This window comes from Phaenicophaeus curvirostris, chromosome 4 (genome assembly GCF_032191515.1).
Source record: "Phaenicophaeus curvirostris isolate KB17595 chromosome 4, BPBGC_Pcur_1.0, whole genome shotgun sequence".
Lineage (NCBI taxonomy): Eukaryota > Metazoa > Chordata > Aves > Cuculiformes > Cuculidae > Phaenicophaeus > Phaenicophaeus curvirostris.
Window position 1 is genome coordinate 76,367,667 of NC_091395.1, and position 20,761 is coordinate 76,388,427.

At 50.0% G+C, this 20,761-nt stretch overlaps 1 protein-coding gene across 1 annotated transcript in view; it reads left to right on the plus strand.

Moving 5' to 3' along the window:
- Window positions 1-1,482: 1,482 nt before the first annotated feature.
- ATRN (attractin) overlaps window positions 1,483-20,761 on the plus strand; it is a 198,600-nt gene continuing 179,321 nt past the window's right edge. The window contains exon 1 of the mRNA XM_069856613.1: window positions 1,483-1,760. Coding sequence (XP_069712714.1) covers window positions 1,501-1,760 — 260 coding nt within the window. The 5' untranslated portion in view covers window positions 1,483-1,500. The remainder of the gene's footprint in view (window positions 1,761-20,761) is intronic.

A 20,761-nucleotide genomic window follows, 5' to 3' on the forward strand; every position in this document is an offset into this window, starting at 1 on the left:
CATGCCAGCAAGTTTTGCTTTTCACGCCGCTGTAAATCTTGCATGAACAGCTGACTGTTTATTTTAATAGCATCATAGAATGGTTTGGGTTGGAAGGGACCTCAAAGCCCATCCAGTTCCAAGCCCCCTGCCATGAGCAGAGCCAGCTCCCACTGGACCAGGTTGCTCAAAGCCTCATCCAACCTGGCCTTGAACACCTCCAGGGATGGGGCAGCCACAGCTTCCCTGGGCAACCTGGGCCAGGGCCTCAGCACTCTCAGCATGAAGGATTTCTTCCTGATCTCTAATCTAAATGTCCCCCCTTCCAATTTAAAGCCATTCCCCCTCATCCTATCACTCCAGGCCTTTAGAGAAAGCCCCTTCCCAGATTTCCTGGAGCTCTTTCAAGTACTGGAAGCTGCTCTAAGGTCTCCCTGGAGCCTTCTCCAGGCTGAACAACCCCGATTCTCTCAGCCTGGCCTCAGAGCAGAGGTGCTCTGAGAAGAGCAAGAAAGCTGGTGAGGGGGCTGGAGAGCAGGTCTTACGAGGAACGGCTGAGAGAGCTGGGGGTGTTTATCCTGGAGAAGAGGAGGCTGAGGGGAGACCTCATTGCTCTCTCCAGCTCCCTGAGAGGAGGTTGTGGAGAGGAGGGAGCTGGGCTCTTCTCCCAAGGGACAGGACGAGAGGGAATGGCCTCAAGCTCTGCCAGGGGAGGTTCAGGCTGAACATTAGGAAAAAATTTTTCACAGAAAGGGTCATCGGTCCCTGTCCGAGGCTGCCCAGGGAGGTGGTTGAGTCACCTTCCCTGGAGGGGTTTAAGGGACGGGTGGACGAGGTGCTGAGGGACATGGGTTAGTGATTGATGGGAATGGTTGGACTCGATGATCCAGTGGGTCTTTTCCAACCTGGTGATTCTGTGATTCTATGATTCTAAGGCCAGGCTGGATGGGCCTTGGAGCAGCCTCACCTAGTGGGAGGCTTCCCTGCGCACGGCAGGGGCTGGGACTGGGTGGGCTTCGAGGTGCCTTCCAACCCAACCCATTCCATGATTCTATGGTCCTTGTGAGTCCCTTCCAACTGTGCTTCCCTGTGGGACAGAGCGCAGCTGGGACTTCCCCAGCATCCCACTCGTCTCTATGCTCCGCCGCGGGGCCGCTCTGCCCACCTCCCCGCTCCCCAACTCGCTGGTGGGCGGGGGGCGTGGCCTTTCCCCGCGGTGGGCGTGGTCTACACCTTCCCCCTCCCCGCGGTGGGCGTGGCCTCCGCCGCCGCCGGGCCGGTTTCCCGCGCCGCGATTGGCCCCCCGGGGGCGGCGGCCGCCGTGACGTCATCGGCCGCGGCCCGGCGGCGCCGCTCGGCTGCGGGCGCCCCGCGTCCGCCCTCCCTCCCTCCCTTCGCGGCCACCGTAGCGGCCCCGGCGCAGCCCCCGCCGCGCCGGCCATGCCCCGCGTCGCCCCGCCGCCCCCCGACCGCCCCCCTCCCCCGCCCCCCCGCGCTCGGCGGCGGCGGCAGCAGCAGCAGATGGCCTGGCGGCGACCCACCTCGCCGCCGCTGCTGTGCGCGCTGCTGCTGGTGGTGGTGGTGTTGTTGATGGTGGTGCCGGCGCTACCGGGGTTGGGCCCCGCCGGTGCGGCTGCCGCCGAGGAGGTGGCGGCGGCGGCGGTGAAGGAATGCGACAAACCGTGCGCCAACGGCGGGCGGTGCCAGCCGGGGAGCGGGCAGTGCGAGTGCCAGCCCGGCTGGGTGGGCGACCAGTGCCAGCACTGCGGGGGACGCTTCAGGTGGGACCCCGGGGCACCGGGGGGGGGGGAGGGATTGGGGGTGTCTTGGGAGAGAGGGGGCGGGTCTGAGGTGGGTCCCGGCGCGGGGAGGGGCAGAGGGGTCCACGGGTGTCCCGAGGGGATAAGGGGGTGTCTACGAGTGTGCTGGGGGGGGTGAAAGGGGGCCCAGGGCTGTCTCGAGGGGCTTACGGGGTGTCCACGGGTGTCCTGGGGGGGTGAAATGGGGTCCAGGGGTGTCCACGGGTGTCCTGGGGAGGTGAAAGGGGGCCCAGGGCTGTCTCGAGGGGTTTACGGGGTGTCCACGGGTGTCCCGGGGGGTGATAGGGGGCCCAGTGGTGTCTCGAGGGGGTCAGGGGGTGTCCACGCGTCTTCTGGGGGGGTGGAGTCTCGGGGTGTCCTCGGGGAGCAGAGGGATCTCGGAGTGTCCCCGGGGCAGGGGGATGGGGGTGTCCCGGGGAGCAGAGGGGTCCACGGGTGTCCCGAGGGGATAAGGGGGTGTCTACGAGTGTGCTGGGGGTGTGAAAGGGGGCCCAGGGCTGTCTCGAGGGGTTTACGGGGTGTCCACGGGTGTCCTGGGGGGGTGAAAAGGGGTCCAGGGGTGTTTTGAGGGGGTCAGGGGGTGTCCACGGGTGTCCTGGGGAGGTGAAAGGGGGCCCAGGGCTGTCTCGAGGGGCTTACGGGGTGTCCCGGGGGGTGATAGGGGGCCCAGTGGTGTCTCGAGGGAGTCAGGGGGTGTCCACGCGTCTTCTGGGGGGGGTGGAGTCTTGGGGTGTCGACGAGGGGATAAGAGGGGGGGTCTCGGAGTGTCCCCAGGGGCAGGGGGATGGTGGGTGTCCCGGGGAGCAGAGGGGTCCACAGGTGTCCCGAGGGGATAAGGGGGTTTCCACGGGTGTCCTGGGGGGGTGAAAGGGGGTCCAGGGGTGTTTTGAGGGTGTCAGGGGGTGTCCACGGGTGTTCTGGGGGGGTGGAGTCTAGGGGCGTCCCCAGAGGCAGGGGGGCTGTGGGTGTCCCGAGGAGCAGAGAGGTCCATGAGTGTCCCAAGGGGAGTGTCCCCACGGGTGTTCTGGGGGGTGAAAGGGGGTCCAGGGATGTTTTGAGGGGGTCAGGGGGCATCCACGGGTGTTCTGGGGGAGAGGAGAGGGGGTCTCAGGGTGTCCCCAGAGGCAGGGGGGCTGTGGGTGTCCCGAGGAGCAGAGAGGTCCACGAGTGTCCCAAGGGGAGTGTCCCCACGGGTGTTCTGGGGCGTGACAGGGGGCCCAGGAGTGTCTTGAGGGGATGAGAGGGAGTCTCGGGGTGTCCCGAGTGGATAAGGGGGTGTCCACAGGTCCCTTGGGAGAAGGGAGGAGGGGGGCTACCCGAAGGGGCTAGAGGGGGTCCATGGGTGTCCCGAGGAGCAGAGAGATCCGTGGGTGTGTGGAAGGGGTCTAGGGGTGTCCCGAGGGGGTAAGGGGGCTTTCCTGGGGGCTGAGGGGGGCGCTGCAGGTGTCCCAGGGCAGGGAGGGGTGGTCTGTGGGTGCCTTTAGGGGCAGGAGAGGGGGCTGTGGGTGTCCTGAGGAGCAAGGATGTCCCTGTTTGTCCCCAGGGGTGGGGTGGGGGGGCTGTGGGTGTCCTGGGGAGCAGAGGGGTCCATGTGTGTCCTGAGGGGACAAGAAGGGGACCGCGGGTGTCCCCAGGGGGGCACTGCAGGTGTCCTGGAGCAGAGGTTGAGGGGTTTATGGGTGTCCCAAGGGGCTGTGAGTGTCCCTGGCTGGTGACAGTGGGAGCTGGTGTGTCTGTGGGTGTGAGGGGCAGGCGTATGGGGGGAGCCGCATGGTGTGTGTGTGGGGGTGTCTCTGTGCTCAGGGGGCAAAAGGGAGCCCAGCTTGAGGAGGTTTGGGGGCTCAGGAGGGGTGGGAGCTGCCCAGAGGCGAATTTGAGGGCCCTGGGTGAAAGGGGCAGTTGCGGGGGAGGCCGTGTGGGACACTTCAGGATTTGAGTCACCCCAGGGAAACACTCGAGGAGGGGCAACAGGGAGGTGGGTGTGAGGAGGTTTGAGGGGTTCAGAAGGGGCAGGAGCTGCCCAGGGTGGGTTTTGAGGGCCCTGGATGTGAGGAGGAACGTGGAGGGGGCACCTCTAGGTTTGAGCTACTCAAAGGAGATACTTGGTGGGTGCAAGAGAGGTGGGTGTGAAGATGTTTGAGCGTTCAGAAAGGGTTGGAGCTGCCCAGGGGTGAGTGCGAGGGCCCTGGGTGCAAGTGTAGGTGGAAGGGCTGGGAAAGAGTTTGATGACAACAAGGACTGTGGGTGTCCCTTGCAGCTTGAGGGGCTGTGGGTGCGATGAGCAGTAAGGGGGACAGTGCGTGAGGCGCCTCTAGATTCAAGCTACCCAAGGGGTGCGAGAGAACGGTGGATGAAAAGGTTTGGGGGTTCAGAAGTGGCAGAAGCTGCCCAGGGGTGAGTTTAAGGGCTCTGGGTGGGAGGAGCAGGTGAGGGGGAGTGTGTGTTTGTGGGAAGCCACCCAGGGGGCACCTCTGGGTTCAAACCACATGGGGAGCAACAGGGAGGTGGGTGTAAGGAGATTGGGGGGTTCAGAAGGGGTGGGAGCTGCCCAGGGGTGAGTTTGAGGGCCCTGAGTGCGAGGGGTGGATCCCAATGTGGGTGTAAGGGCTGGGCAGGAGCCTCAACAGAGTGGACAACAGGGGCTGGGGTGTCCCTGGTTGAGATTAAAGGGGGAGAAGCCTGAGAGCAGCAGGACTGTGAGGGGCTGATGTGGGGCAGCGTGAGGCTGGTGGGAGCCAAGCAGGGGGACAGCGAGGGTTTAAAGGCAGAAGGGGGGCTCTGAGCTGTTAAGGGTGACAGGAGTGGGTGTGATGGACAGGGAGCACCCACAGGCAGGCCTGGGGGGCCGTGGGGTTGTCAGTAACTGGGGCTACGTGGGAGAGGCCTGGGGGGTAAAAGGATGTAGATGTGGGACCCCATGGAGCAGCAGCTGGTGAGTTTGGGGTGTTTGTACCACAACGAGACCCTTCTGAAGGGGCAGAGATTTGGGGGTGGGTTGCTGGGATTGCCCAGGGGTAACGGGGGATCAGGAGTGGCAGCGAGGGGCTGTGGGTCTGTAGGAACAGGAATGTGGGTGCAGAGCGCTGGGCAGGTGTGGGTCTGGGCACGATGAGTTGGCGAACGATGGAATGTGGATGCAAAGAACTTGGTTTACGTTGTAATAGGTTTGGAGAGAAAGTAAAGCTCAGGGGGGATTGGGTAGGGAGAGCTATTTGGGCAGCAGGGACCCGTTTGGAGCTGTGTAAGTCTGAAGGATGATGGGTGAATGAGCTGTATTAAGGGTGGTTTTGGGTATATGTGGAGGTAGCTTGTATCGGAGGCAGATGGGAGCAATGAGGACTGGTTGCTGGGCCAGAGGTCAGCGTGGATTTTGGGTCGGTTCCTGGGTGAGGGCAGACACGAGACAAGCTCTGATGTGGGGATGGGGACTGGATCTGGTTGGGAGCAGGCTGGAGTGGGCCAAGAAGGGCATGCAAGCGGGTGTTAGGGCTGGGTGGAGGCAATAGGGGTGTCTGGAGGGGGTTAAGCAGGATCTTGATGGCAGATAGCGTGAGCAGGTGGTGGTTTTGGTTAAGGGTGAATTTGGGAGAGGAATGTGTGTGGGAGAGAAACGGTGTCTTAAAGGGGATGGCTGGAATGTGGGGAGGCTCAGCTCCTGGGGCAGAGCGGTGTGAGCAGGAGTGGTACGAGTTCTTAGGGGGGTGACAGTGGGAATGACAGCCTGGTGTGATGGGAGGAAGCTCCTGGGTTTGCTGGGGGATGAGGCCAGAGCTGGGCAGCTAGAGGGGGTTGAGCAGGGAGTGGTGTGAAGGTGCTGCCTCTGGGCAGAGTCATTTATTTGAGAGAAAAAAGGGTGAAGGATGGTTCTGGGCAGGGGGATGGAGACCCCATGGCTCGTCCAGGCTGTGTGGTGGGGGGTGAGGGTGTCTGCACAGGAGGAGGGCGATCTTTGGGCTGTGCAGCACCAGAAAACACATTGTCTGCAGTGCTGAGGTGATGGTCATAGGATATCTGCTAGGGCTGTGTCCCATACGATGAGAAGCTGGAAATCTTTGTGGGAATGAGCTGTAAACGCATCCTGGCTTCTCTGTAAACTTAGGATTTCAGTGGAAGGGGTTTCTGTAGATGGTTTTCTGTAAGATGGCTTTGGTGTTACCAGCAGTGGCAGCGTGTGTGCCTGCACGCGTTGGGTGAATTCCCTGGGCAGAGCTGAGTCTTGGAAAAGGAGAAAATGAAAAAAAGGATGATTCTTTCACGCAGTGCTTGCTTTCTTGGGGAGCTCCTCAGGGCAAGTTCCACCTCCCACCCCTTAGATGATTCTCTCTGTAGATTTAGGGGAAGGGGAGCTGTCTGTGTGAACCAAACTCTGCGTGTTTTAGGAGTTGAAGTTTCTCTTTTCTTATCTGTATTTTTGACAGGCTGTAGCTGGGGATGCGATACAGCTAATTTGAAAGGGTCTTTGTGTGGAAACAATGTCAGGCTGGGCAAGCCCTTGAGGTCAAAAGCTTCCTTTTTGATGGTTTTTACCGCTGTCATGATAAGAGTTTTCTGATTGAGAGACAACGGTTGTGAAATTAGCCACTTACCTGTTACCTTCCTGGAATGGTTATTGGACATTTTAAGGGGACTAGATTTGAATAAAGGCAGAGTCATCTTTTCTTTATGGCAAAACTGGTGCTGCTGGGTATAAAAGGGAGCTGCTCATGGTCTTCTTTTAGCCTCTTATCTGGTTTGATAAAGCTTCTTGATTCTTTTTACATATAATTCTGGTCTAAAAAATGCTGACTGAAAATATCATGTATGTTTTTCCAAGTGTTTTATTTAGCTGTTTGTTTATTTATTAGCCAGTCCGAGTTGCTAGCAATGCTTTTAAACTTTGAGCTTTGAGAATAGTGCAAGCAAGTCTTTATAGCCGTGTGTGGAGCTTTGCAGTCACAGCTTTCAGGTGCCTTGAGTTTTCCTCTGTCTCCTGTCAGAAATGACATTACAGGGTTGGGTTGGATTGGCCAGCTTCGCTTTAAAAGCCTTGATGTGTTCCTGGGTGCTACATGTGTGAATGGGAAGTGGAAGGGCAGGTGAAAATTATTTTCTCCCTGTGGTATATCCCACATGCTTATCTACTTGACAGAGAGATGTAATTAAATTTGGCATGTTAATCTTCCCCTTCCTATCTGGCTGTGTGTGATGACTGTGTTTGTGGCCTTGACGTTATTGTTTATGTTGAGTACTGGGGTTGTCAAGATACTTGTGCTTCGCTGAGCCGCTGATTCTTCACCTCTTCCTGTGGGAGCAGCGAAGAACGAGCATCCCAGCTTCGTGTTGCAGTCCACTGGTATTCGACTTCCCTTCCCCACTGTGAAAGTCTCTTTATTTAGGCTGCAGGTAACACACCTGAAGTGGACTGGTTTCTTTCCTTTTTCACCCAAACCGTGGAAAGGAGATCGTACGCCGTGTGTTACTGCTCTACTGTGGATGTGGGGAGGATTTCAAGATGTGTGGTGTGCTATGATGCCTTAAAAAGAAAAGGAAATAGCATGAGTGTACTTGATGTGGTTTTGTGAGCGATCGCTCTTGGTTGTAGGAAGGGCTGCTGAGAAAAGGCCGAACTCTGCGAACATCAGTTGTTCTCTCGTGAATGCAGGAGACTGACTTCCCTGATCTAGTGGGATGTTCCTGCCCATGGCAGGAGGTTTGATACTAGATGATCTTTAAGGTCCCTTCCAACCCAAACTGTTCTATGATTCTATGACTTAGGAAGGACTTCAGGTGACTTTATTTTTGAAGATGTGGAACCAGCCAGTTGAATTCTTTAAAGATAAAGGCTAAGTCCGTAGAATCATCTAATGTCCTGAGTTGGAAGGGACCCATGAGGACCCTTGAGTCCAACTCCTGTCCCTGCACAGTACAACCTCAGCATTCACACCATGTGTCTGAGGATGTTGTGCAAATGCTTCTGGGATGTTGTCAGGCTTGGTGCCCTGACTGCTTCCCTGGGGAGCTGCTCCAGTGCTCCACCATCCTCTGGGTGAAGAACCTTTTCCTAATGTCCAACCTAATCTCTCTCCTGGCCCATCTTCCTGCCATTCCCTTGGGTTCTATCATTGGTGACCAGAGAGAAGAGATCAGCTCCTCCTCCTTCCCTTGTGAGGAAGCAGTAAACTGCAATGAGGTCTCCCCTCAGTCTCCGCTTCTCCAGGCTGAACAGACCAAGTGACTTTAGCTGCTCCTCTTACAACTTTCCCTCAAAGCCCTTCAAGATTTTGGTGTTCTGGGAAGCTGAAATATAAAATACAACATGTGCCTGATGCACTATGTTCTCTATCGCTGTCCAAACCTCCAGTGGGCGTCTGTGCTGGCTGGAATCTGCTGCAGCCCAGTGGCTTCAACCTGCTGAAGGCGAAGAGAGTGTTTTTGAGCAGTGGGAACTCAGGAACACCAAACTCAGAGTAAACTTGTCAGCATTGGGTGTTTTACGGTCGAAAGGATGCACGAGCTTTGAGACCTCAGACTCTTTCAAGCGCTTTTGAAGCTCGAGGACATGACATCGTGTCCTGTTTGTGTTGAATTCTTTCTGCTGGCTTTCAGATCAGCTGCTGATGGAGTTAATGCACAGGTTAAGAAATGACTGAACAACCCCAAGAGAGTTGAGGTTGTTCAGCCTGAAGAAGGCTCCTCGGAGACCTTAGAGCAGCTTCCAGTACTGAAAGGGGCTTCAGGAAAGCTGGGGAGGGGCTTTTTCCGAGGGCGCGGAGTGATAGGATGACGGGGAATGGCTTTAAATGGGAAGGGGGAAGATTTACATTAGACATTAGGAAGAAATTCTTCACGCGGAGGGTGGTGAGGCCCTGGAACAGGTTGCCCAGGAAAGTCTTGGCTGCTCCATCCCTGGAGGTGTTCAAGGCCAGGTTAGATGAGCAGCCTGGTCCAGTGGAAGGTCCCCATGGCAGGGGAGTTGGAACTGGATGATCTTTAAGGTCCCTTCCAACCCAAATGATGATTCTATGATTCCAGAAAGCTATTTTTTTGTGTGCAGAGGCTCTATTTCTTCTTTAATAGTAATGCTTCTTATTTTTTTGAGGAAAATCTAAGCAGAGCTTAACAATACAACGTGACGGTTGGAGGAGAAAGGAATGATTAGAGTGTATCTTTTAAACTACCTTTTCATTAATTTAATGGAAGCAGTTACGGGCCACTGATTGAACATTATTAAGGAGTCGGTGGTGATACAGTGTCCTTGGCCAGAGAATATTACAGTGAAAAGGAATTTTATCTCTAGAAGATTTGGGTAAATAATAACCTGAGAGAGCTGCTAGCTGGCAAAGAGCTGTCAGAGCTCCCATCCTTAAATAAGTGGGAACTTGAGTTCAACAGCTGGTATAAAACCCCGCTATCTTTAAAGAGCTGTTTAAAGCAAGGGAAAGTCGGGAAACTACTTAATATATCTAAGGATGCCGGCAATTTGAATCAAATCAGTTTAAGTGCTCAAATTAGATTTGGGTGCTGCATTTTGCCCTGATCTCCATTCTGTTTCTTTCTTTTCATTAGTACATTATCGTGCTTTAAAATGATTTTCTCTTCCATCTCGCTGGGTGAAAGGCTCGCTCAAATGTTGTGCACTGGTAATAAAAGAATAAGCTGTTCAAGGAGGAAATACTTAAGCATTATCCATTTTAAAGCATACACTGGAGAAAAAAAGGACCTTTATACGCTTTTATTTAGTTCTTAGAGGTGTTATTTCCAATTCTGGAATTATAATATTGCTAGAGGGGGGGTGTGTGTGTCTACGTATGTGTTGCTATATTTCATGTATTTAAATGGCCTCTTCATTGAGGGAGAAGCTCCTGGCTAACATTTCATCTTGATTCTTACTGTTTTATTGTTACTCTCGCTGTTTTATTGGGCAGCCTGATATTTTACCAGGACTGTTTTAAGAACAAAAAATCATCTGTGAAATAATTCAATATTTTTTTAATATCTCACATGCTCTGCACTTTTTGAATTGAACCAATTCATAGGATGATTTGGGTTGGAAGGGACCTCAAAGCCCATCCAGTTCCAACCCCCTTGCCATGGGCAGGGACACCTCCCACTGGATCAGGTTGCTCAAAGCCCCATCCTACCTTGAATACCTCCAGGGATGGGGCAGCCACAACTTCTCTGGGCAACCTGTACTGCTGCCTCACTGCCCTCATAGTATAAAATTTTTCTAACATCTCATCTAAATCTTTCTTTCAGCTTAAAACAGTTATCTCTCATCTATGAGGTTTTGTTAACGTTTGCAATAAACTCACTTCTTACCATAACTTCTCACTCTGCTTTATAGCACGGAGTCAATAGTGGAAAATTCAGAGCAGTAAGACGATGCAGTGCACGCTACATCCTTCCTGTCATCTCTGCTCCGTGCACATCAAACGTCTTCACTGCTGGAGTGTTGGTTCTCGGAATTATTGAACAGCTCATGGTTTCGACCTGTGAGAGAGGAGTGAGTAGCTTCCAGTTGCTGTCTTCCTGCTGAGCACGTTGAGACCTCTGGGAGCGGTGCAGGTACAGGATGACGTTCCCCTACCTGCCAACTCCACAATCATATCACTGCCTTAGACTTGATTGCAAATGCTTCCTTTTCTACAGCGGTCAACACGAAAGACATTTCTGTCTCATTTCTCTGTCTGAAAGCCAGGGAAGAGCTGCCTGAGTCAGCCCAGCAGAAGTGTCTGACGCTGCTGTAGATTTTTCCATTATTTAGCAGTCTCAGTTGCTTTTTCATTATGGATCCAAAATAAGCTCATATCCAACTGGGTGTTTGTTGCCATCTGAATCAGTTTACATTTAACGTAACATTTACATAACTGTATCCTGGGCTGCTTCAAAAGAAGGGTGTCCGGGAGGCCAAGAGAGGGATTCTGCCCCTCTACTGTGCTCTCGTGAGACCCCACCTGGAGTCCTGTGTCCAGTTCTGGAATCCCCAACAGAAGAAAGGTATGGAACTGTCAGGAATGCTCCAGAAGAGGCCACAAAGATGATCTGAGGGCTGGAGCACCTCTGGTATGAGGCCAGGCTGAGGGAGTTGGGGTTGTTCAGCCTGGAGAAGAGAAGGCTTCAGGGAGACCTTAGGGCAGCTTCCAGTACCTGAAGGGGCTCCAGGAAAGCTGGGGAGGGGCTTTTCCAAGGGCCTGGAGTGATAGGATGAGGAGGAATGGCTTTAAATGGGAAAGGGGAAGATTTAGATTGGACATTAGGAAGAAATTATTGACTATGAGGGTGATGAGGCCCTGGCCCAGGTTGCCCAGGGAAGTTGTGTCTGCCCCATCCCTGGAGGTGTTCAAGGCCAGGTTGGATGGGGCTTTGAACAGCCTGGTCCTGCGGAAGGTGTCTCTGCCCATGACAGGGGCTTGAAACTGCATGGGCTTTTAGGTCTTTTCCAACCCAAACCATTTTATTATAAATGACTTGTACTGAAATATCAACAAATGACTGAGGTTAGCACTGTTTTCACAGAAGCGACAGGGTTTTTTTTAAAAGCTTTCAGAAGATCTAGGACCAGCTATGCTTTTATCGTGCGTCCTGATAAAGTTAAACAACACTTGGAATGCATGTGACTGATTTCACTTTCCTGGCTTGTTCCTCTGAAGCTTTTGTGAGCAATCATATTTAAAACGAGGAGCTCAATGTGCCTAACATATGTGTCTATGAGGATCCGTGCTGAAAAGTCTCTATATATTGAGATAATGCTGCCGCTGACCAAACTGTTGTGTTATTGCATTAATTTATGATCCCCTTGGGTGCTTTTTTCTTAAGCAGACGCTTTCCTTGAAGGTTTTTTCCCAGTTTGAAGTTCCAAGCACAGCGCTTCGAATGAACTTCTTGATCTGGTAGAGCTTTGCTTTTTTCCCTGCTCTCGAAATGTTCTGAGCCTGTAGTTCTTTAGAAGCTCCTATATTGCCTTTTATAAAGCACAGCGAAAAGATACAGTAAAACACGCAGAAGAATGGACTGAGAATGATGTGATCTTGTAGGTGAAGTGGTTTTGGAGGAGGAGTGAACTGCTACAAACTGGAATTCGCCTTAAGAAGGAGCTCAGCAATTTTATTATAGTGCTTTGTTCCTGTCGAGCCACGTGCTGACATCTGCCTGTGTAACCACTGCAGTGTCTTGAAAGCAGGGCTGGAAAATTTGATAATCAATTTTCCAGCACAGCACAGAGATGATAATTTGCTTTTGTGCATGGCTTTGATTCAAATACTCATTTAATCACTGAAACACTGAACCAGTAATGATGTTTGCCTTTTGTTTCCTGCTTTTGTTCCCTTGCTTTGTTTGTGGCTGATCCACAAGGAGTTCCTTTAGAGTCTACTTGAGGCTGTCACTAATGCCCTTTGCTTAAAATAAACATTTATTTGATAGAGACGCAGCTTACTGTGAGGGTTTCAGTGGCCGAGCTGTGTGCATACCATTCAGGGCACAGTTTTGGCTTGTGGAACCTGAAATCGTTCGGATTCTTGAAACAGAAGGGCTCTGTCTTGATTATGGAGTTGTGAAGCTGTTAGGGTTCATAGAAGACCTTAATTCACCCAGAATAGTCTTCATCTGAAAATACAATAAGTGAAATCTGATATGTGAGAATAGTTAGGGATGTTTAGGATAATACTTTAAAGCAAATGGACTTGGTGTTTTTAACTGATAATACCCCTAGTGCATCTTATAGAGTGAGTGAATGGTTTGGGTTGGAAGGGACCTTAAAGTCCATCCTGTTCCAACCTCTCTGCCATAAGCAGGGCCACCTCCCACTGGACCAGGCTGCTCAAAGCCCCATCCAACCTGTCCTTGAACACCTCCAGGGATGGGACAGTCACTGCTTCTCTGGGCAGCCTGGACCAGGGCCTCCCCAGCCTCACAGGAAAACATTTCTTCTTAAGATCTCATCTAAATCAGAATTTAAATGTTGTACTGACTGGCTGAGCAATATTCCTGCTAAAGCTGGGCAGCTGATCGCTATATCAGATTTTATGAAACATTTGCAGGACACCCCAGGATCTTGTTAACGTTCCTGGTACTGATTGTGGTTTAATTTGGTAAAACAGGCTTCCCGCAGCGTTGTCGGATTCAGAATGTTCAGTTCTCTGAAAATGCAGAAGTGGAATTATGGAGATCGTGGTAGTGGTGGTGCTCTGGGCATTTGAACCAAGGGTTTCCCAATGAGTAATAGCTCTTTTTTTTTCCCCTTGTCATGACTGCTGAGCTTGCAGCTGTGGAGTCATTGAATCATGGGATGGTTTGTGTTGGAAGGGACCTTGGAGACCATCCATGTACAGTGCCCTGTCATGGGACACTTTCCACTGGATCAGATTGCTCAAAGCCTTGGCCTCGAACACCTTGAGGGAGGGGGCAGCCATGACTTCTGTGGGCAACCTGTGCCAGTGACTCCCTACCTTAACAGTACACAAGTTCTTCCTAATATTTCATTCAAGTATCCCCTCTTTCAGCGTAAACCCATTCTCCCTTATCCTATCCCTGCACTCCCTGATCAAGAGCCCCTCCTCAGCTTTCCAGTCGCCCCCTTTCAGGACTGGAAGCTGCTCTAAGGTCTACCTGCAGTCTTCTCTCCAGGCTGACCAACCCAAACTCTGTCAGCCTTGTCCTTGGATGGGAGGTGCTCCAGCCCTTTTATCATCTCCATGGTCTCCTCTGGACTGGCTCTAACAGATCCCTGTCCTTCCTGTGCTGAGGACTCCAGAACTGGACGCAGAGCTCCAGATTGGGTCTCACAGAAGTGGAGCAGAGGGCAGAATCCCCCTCACTTTGTTGGTCACGCTGCTTCGGATGCTGCCCAGGAGACCGCTGGCTGCTTCTGATGTAGCCAGGATAGAGTTTTGCTGTACACGGCGCTTATCCCAGGGTGGCTTATATGGCACGTCGTGAAAATTCAGATAGAGATTGTTGTTTTGTGTAGGTGCAGAGAATTACACGTCCTGTTCTGGGTGAAAATGGTCTGTAATGTCTTTTACCAGTAGACAGTGCCGCTCGGCTTTGTAGCCTCTACCGCAGGATGTATGGACGCAGCTGTGAAAATCCCAGCTTTTCTATTATTTGTCTTCTCTTTATATTTCCTGTCCCTCAGGAAATCTTGGGTTTTTTTTCTGTGCTGCTTTCTATAATCTGCAAGGACACAAAATAAGGAAGGCTGCATCAGGAAAACACCCTTGCAAAGACTTTTATTAGTCAGTGTTTGTGCTGCATGAAAATTTAATACCCGTCTCCAAGGTGGTGCTTCTCTGCTTGGAGTATAAGCAGTTTGGCACAGATGAATTAGCATTTTCTGTAAACTCCTTTTATGAATTCAAATACAGAACGTGAGTACTATTTTTTTTTTTCATTCAGATAATTTAGATTGGATTTAATATTCTTTCATTGTGAAGTGGAAGAATAACTGTGTCTTCAATTACTCTGCTTTTAAAGCTGTGGTGGTTTTCATCCCTGCTGGTTTTTGGTCATTAGGAGAGCTATGAAAAAAGAAATTACACCTGCAGTGAATTTTGCTGCGATGAGTCGCAGCTGGTGTAAAGTAGAGCTCTGTTTTGAGTGGTTTTTGGGTTTTTTTCCCCCCCAGTATCTTTGTGCATGTGTCATTTTAGCCTTCCTTTTGCAGCTTATAGTGCTTGAAGTGCTGGTATTGTGGTGCTGTTGTCAGAGACTTTGAGTGGAATTGCTTCATCTGGAGGAAATCTGTGGTTGATGTTCACCCTGTGCACAATTTTGGGACTTCATTGCGTGTTACCATCAGGAACGTTTTTGAGTTCTGCTGAAATAAACCTTCCGCTACTAAAAGGGGGCTCCAGGAAAGCTGGAGAGGGACTTTTTATCCGGGAGTGCAGGGGAAAGAATGAGGGGGAATGGTTTTAAGCTGAAAGAGGGGAGATTGAGATGAGATACAAGGAAGAAATGTTTTCCTGTGAGGGTGGGGAGGCACTGGCCCAGGTTGCCTGGGGAAGCTGTGGCTGCCCCATCCCTGGAGGTGTTCAAGGCCAGGTTGGTTGAGGCTTTGATCAACCTGGTCCAGTGGGAGGTGTCCCTGCCCGTGGCAGGAGGGTTGGAACTGAATGATCTTTAAGGTGCCTTCCAACCCAAACCATTCTATGATAAATGACTTCTGCTGAAATACCAACAAATGTCTGAGGTTAACACTTTTTTCACTAACAAAAACCATTTCACTGACCAAAACCATTCTGTGATTCTGTGATTCAGTGAAATAGACTTTTGAAGATAGCGCATTGCTGCAAAAAACCTGCACAAAGCTTTGTGCGGCACTTCCCTGCCAAAGTTGTGCTCCTGCCTGATTAATGATTAATTTACAGTGCTGATACCATATTAATGCAGAGCGGAGAGCGTCACATGAATTTTATAGCGATTTCAGACCTCGCTATCGCCGATGTCTCCCTTTGTTACATACTTTGATCCTGTGTGGAATCAGCAAAGGTGATGCCAAGAAGGAATACGAGGCTGTTGTAAGACCTGAGATTGAAAGCAGTCTGGGGTTGAAACGCTGGCTGTGTGTGTCGGTGTTACAGGAGAAAATTCAGGGAGAACGCTGGCATTGTTTCCCATCAAAGACTTCTGTGCTGCTAGGAGAAAATGTTCTACTCTATCCAAATTGTGAGCAGACGTTCTGGCTTGTATCAGCCATGGTGTGGCCAGCAGGAGCAGGGAAGGGATTGTCCCCCTGTGTTCTGCGTTGGTGAGGCTGCACCTTGAATCCTGTGTTCAGTTTTGGTCCCCTCGCTGCAAGAAAGGTGTTGAGATGTTGGTCTCTTCTCCTAAGTAACAAGTGGAAGGACAAAAGGAAACGGCCTGAAGTTGTGCCAGGGGAGGTTTAGATTGGATAGTAGGAGAAATGCTTTTCCTGAAAGAGTGATGAAGCACTGGAAGAGGCTGCCCAGGGCAGTGGTGGAGTCACCATCCCTGGAGGTGCACAAAAAACTTGTAGATGTGGCACTTGGGGACGTGGTTTAGTAAACACGGTGGTGTTGGGCTGGTAGTTGGACTCAACGATCTTAGAGGTCTTTTCCAACCTTAACGATTCTGTGATTCTAGTTGCTGTTCTACAGCAAGAAAACTGTTGAATTCCAAGCAATGCGCTGGAAAACAGTGACTTTTGGGTTCACTAATGGTTTGTTTTCAAATTGAGAGCATTTAGCATGATTGCACAATGAGTTGCTTTTATTTTTGTTGAAAAATTGTGAGCTAAAGTTATTGTTGTACGAGATACCCTTTGCATTTCCAGATGCATTTATTTATAGTATCAGCCTGCCTGCCTGACGACGTGTCCGTGCGCTTCCGTTAAGCGATTGATTTATTGCATTCAAACACGTACCAGGCAGATCTGTAAATTTGGGTCAGTTGGTGGCTGTTTCTCACAAGCACAGGTTGCGGCGCTTCTTTCAAGTCACTGTTTTTCTTTTCGGGCACCGTAATGGGTATTTAAATATGCCCTCATTCAACTTTTGGAGTATGAATCATTTTGAGGAGGTGTTGAAGTGGTTCAAAGTCAAAAACAGAGCTTGACTTCCCGCCTATGCACATCTTTTTTTCTAAAGCATCCATTCTGATGTTGCTGGAAATCTTTATTTCTAGTGGCTATTGCCGATATTAATTTCTTTTATCTGAATTTATAAGGGGAGCCCAAAGAAAACCGAGAGCTATATAACACATCATGACGTTGAAGTAGTAATTCTGGGCTCGCTTGCAGCTATTCTGGGTAACCTGAACTGGTGAATATTTCTGGGACAGCAGGCAAACATTGTCTCGTTATGCGCATAATTCCTGAATGCGAATGGCATAATAATTTCTATGCAGGCTTGATGTTTGAACGTGAAAGGCTTGAGGTTCAGGTTTCTGGTGGAAAACAGGAACGTGTGATCCAGCTGGTAATGCTATTGTGCCTTCACAGCCTAAGACCTTCCTAAGGAGGAAAGTCCTAAGGAGGAGTCCACCTAAGGAGGAGTAAACAGGGTGTGAGAGGACTTCAGTGCTGCAAAGGTGAAAGGGATGAATACATCAAGAACTGCCTGGAGGCTGGGATGCTGGTTGGATTAATAAAACACACAAGTCATTTTTTCTGAAACATCTGAAGTGGAGACCTAAGCTGGTTGGTTTCTGTCCTCCAGTTCTGCCTTTGAGCTCTGTTTGACTCTGTAGGAGTCAAACAGAAGTAAGGTTGCTCTTCTAATCTTGGTTTGGTTTCCCTTCCTATGAAACAAGGACAAGTTATTTACATGTTTTAAAGGTATTACCTTTACCTGTACCAGGACTCCTGCGTTCACTTCTGGAGTCTTCAGCACAGGAAGAACGTGGAGCTGTTAGAGCAAGTCCAGAGGAGGGCCATGATGATGATCCAAGGGCTGGAGGATCTTCCACGCAAGGACAGGCTGAGGGGGTTGGGGTTGTTCAGCCTGGAGGAGAAAAAGCTCTGGGGAGACCTTAGAGTGGCCTTCCAGTACCTGAAGGGGCTCCAGAAAATCTGGGGAGGGGCTCTTGATAAGAGAGTGCTGGGATAGGACGAGGAGGAATAGTTCTAAGCTGAAAGAGGGGAGATTAAGATGAGATCTTAGGAAGAAATGTTTTCCTGAGAGGGTGGGGGAGCCCTGGCCCAGGTTACCCAGAGAAGTGGTGGCTACCCCATACCTGGAGGTGTTCAAGGGCAGGTTGGATGGGGCTTGGAGCAACCTGATCCAGTAGGAGGTGTCCCTGCCCATGGCAGGGGCGTTGGAACTGGATGATTTTTAAGGTCCCTTCCAACCCAAAGCATTCTGTGATGTGATGATGACGTTATTTATATAAGGGTTTGGAGGTGTAGAAGCATATTTTATTGGCAGTTTTGCATGGCAACTGGTACCCGACTTATCTATTCTGAGACTAATACTGTCCTACAGAAGAAAAGTGGTTAATGTTACTATAAATATGCCTAAATCATCTTGGCTGAGGCTTATGAAAAAGGATATTGTGTGTTAAAAGTGATGAAATTTAAATGTGATCTTAATTTGTCTTCATTGCCGACAGGCATTTGTCTTCTGGAATTGAAAGAAAATGAAAAAAATCATGTTATCTGATCAAACCTGGTCCAAGCATCAGGATATCTCTTGTGCTTGAGGTTATTTATTTTCAGTTCGAGATGTGTATGTATGAGAGTAACATGACGTGAGACATTGTGCGGAAGAAAAGATTCTCTGTAGCTCTCCCAGCCTTCTAAAACCCACTGATCTTTCACCACCTCGAGGTAGTTGGGACAGAAACGTGGTGAAAAGCGAGGGCAGATGTGATGGTGTGTTGGCTTCCATCCTTAAAGTCACTGTGGCTGGGCTGAAGGTCCTCTCAGAGGAGGTGGAGGAAGGTTTCCCTTATGCTCCATCCCTGGAGGTGTTCAAGGCCAGGTTGGATTGGGTCTTGGGCAGCCTGATGTAGTGGGATGTCCCTGCCCATGGCAGGAGGATTGGAACTAGGTGATCTTTAAGGTCCCTTCCAACCCAAACTATTCTATGATTCTTTTTTGTGAGTTGGTGTGACTTCATACATGCGGGTGCCCCAAGTCCCATGGTGAGCTTCTCTGTCTTCTCTGTAGGCCCTGATTCTGTAGCGTTACCTGAAGAATAGGTTCTTTTTTTACTTTTGAGGCTGCAAAACAGGAGAAGGCAGCCCTTGGAGAGGGATTCCTTGCATTTAGCTTTGGATTGAAAAGCAAATTCTGTAGGAGAAAACAGTGTCCATTGCCATTGATTTCTATTTACATTTTACTTGTTTATACATTTTGTATCAATTGAAACTGATGATGGGGTCAGACATCAGCGAGTTTACGAAAGCCTGAACACTTCATGGCTGGGCTTCACAAGGTCCTCTTTGTGCATCAAGGCTGACTTGCTTTTCCGTGGCAAGGTCAGTAATGGTGGATGAGAAGCTCAACATGAGTTGCCAATGCGTGTTTGCAGCTCGGAAAGTCAACCTTTCCTGAGCTGCGTCAGAAGAAGTTTGACCAGTAAGATGAGGGATGGGATTCTTCCCCTCTGCACTGGTGAGACCCCACCTGGAGTCCTGTGTTCAGTTCTGAGTCCTTGGCACAGGAAGGACTCTGTTGAAGTGAGTCCAGAGGAGACCACGGAGATGATCCGAGTGCTGGCGCACCTCCCATCCAAGGGCAGCCTGATAGCGTTGGGCTTGTTCAGCTTAGAGAAGGGAAGGCTCTGGGGAGACCTTATTAGCAGCCTTCCAGTAGTTAAAGGGGGCTCCAAGAAATCTGGGGAGGGGCTCTTGATCATGGAGTGCAGGGATAGCATGAGGGGAAATGGTTTGAAGCTGAAAGAGGGGAGATTGAGGTTAGATGTAAGGAAGAAATGTTTTCCTGTGAGGGTGGTGAGGCCCTGGCCCAAGTTGCCCCATGAAGTCATGGCTGCCCCATCCCTGGAGGTGTTGAAGGCCAGGTTGGATGGGGCTTGGGGCACCCAGATCCAATGGGAGGTGTCCCTGCCCATGGCAGGGAGGTTGGAACCAAATGAACTTTACGGTCCCTTCCAACCCAACCTATTGTTGTATCTGTGATTCTATAATTACTAATAAGTAAACTCTTTACAATACTGAAGGAAATCTTAGTGTTTGGGTTTAGGAAGACTTACAGGATGTTGTAACCCAACTGGAATTGCTCATTCATGTTGTGTAGTGTTGCATAAGGATTTTGTGAATGGTGTTGCCAAAAGTAACAAATTCATGCTGAAAATTTAGAGTAGCTGGATGAAGGCCGCTATCCTTTGATACTGGAAGAGATAAACCACTAAAAGTAATGTCTGTGGTGTGTTTGTCGTATCTGAAGAAGAAAAGTCACTCTTTTTGTGGCAGCAGAGACTTCTGGGGAAAGTGTAAGTTCTCCTACCTTACAGGTATGATAGGAGTCGTACAACGTGCTGTGCCTAATGAACAGACCGGGGGTTGGAAGCCCTTTGGGCATCTAGGCTTGTGATAGGCTTAAGATTTACAGCAGGTCGGGACTGTGGCTTGGCACACGCAACTTTCCCATTAATCTGCAATTAAATGAACGCCCCCGATAGCTATAATTTTAATGGGGTTGAAAATACGTATATACACACATATACACAGATCTGCAGTGACTGTCTGGCGTTTTGACAGGTTCTCCTTCCTGCTAATGCCTTAGAGTGGAAATCACTTGGTAGCTAATAGTCTTTTTATAAGCTTTTTCCCATTAATAGTTCTTGAATATACAGACAAAGTCTTTAAAAGCAAACTCTGGAACGATTTGGCTCTAATTAGTCTTGTGGAGTGAACACAGTAGGAGTGGTAAAGCTCTAAATGTTCTTGTTGGGTTGTTCATTTGGCAGTTACCTCTGTGCCTCTTACATGTGAAACACTTGTAGGTAAAGCCATGCAATTATCTAGGTGTGGAATCGATATAATTATTGTACGGGCCACTTAATCATCCTTAATACCATAGAATCACAGAATGGTTGGATTGGAAGGGACCATGAAGGTCATCCAGTCCAACCCGAAGTCTTCAACTGGATCAGGTTGCTTGGGCCCCATCCAACATGACATTGAATGTTCCCAGGGATGAGGCATGAACCACCTCTCTGGGCAACTTGTGCTGGTGTTTCACCACCCTCACTATAAAAAATCTCTTAATATCCAGTCCAAATTTCTCTTCTTTTAGTTTAAAACCATACCCTTTGTCCTATCACTACAAACCATGCTAAAAAGTTTTTCCTCATCTTTCTTATAAGTACTGAAAGGATAAGTAGTGTCCTGTTTAAGTGATGGACCTGAGGAGGAAAGAAAACCAGGTTGGCAATGTGAAATAGTTTGTCTAAAGTAGTTTTGATACATGATGCTGTTCACGTTATATATATATATTTATATAAAATCATCCTAATCTAGCTAGCAAAGGTTTTATAGATTATAGAATAAAACATCTA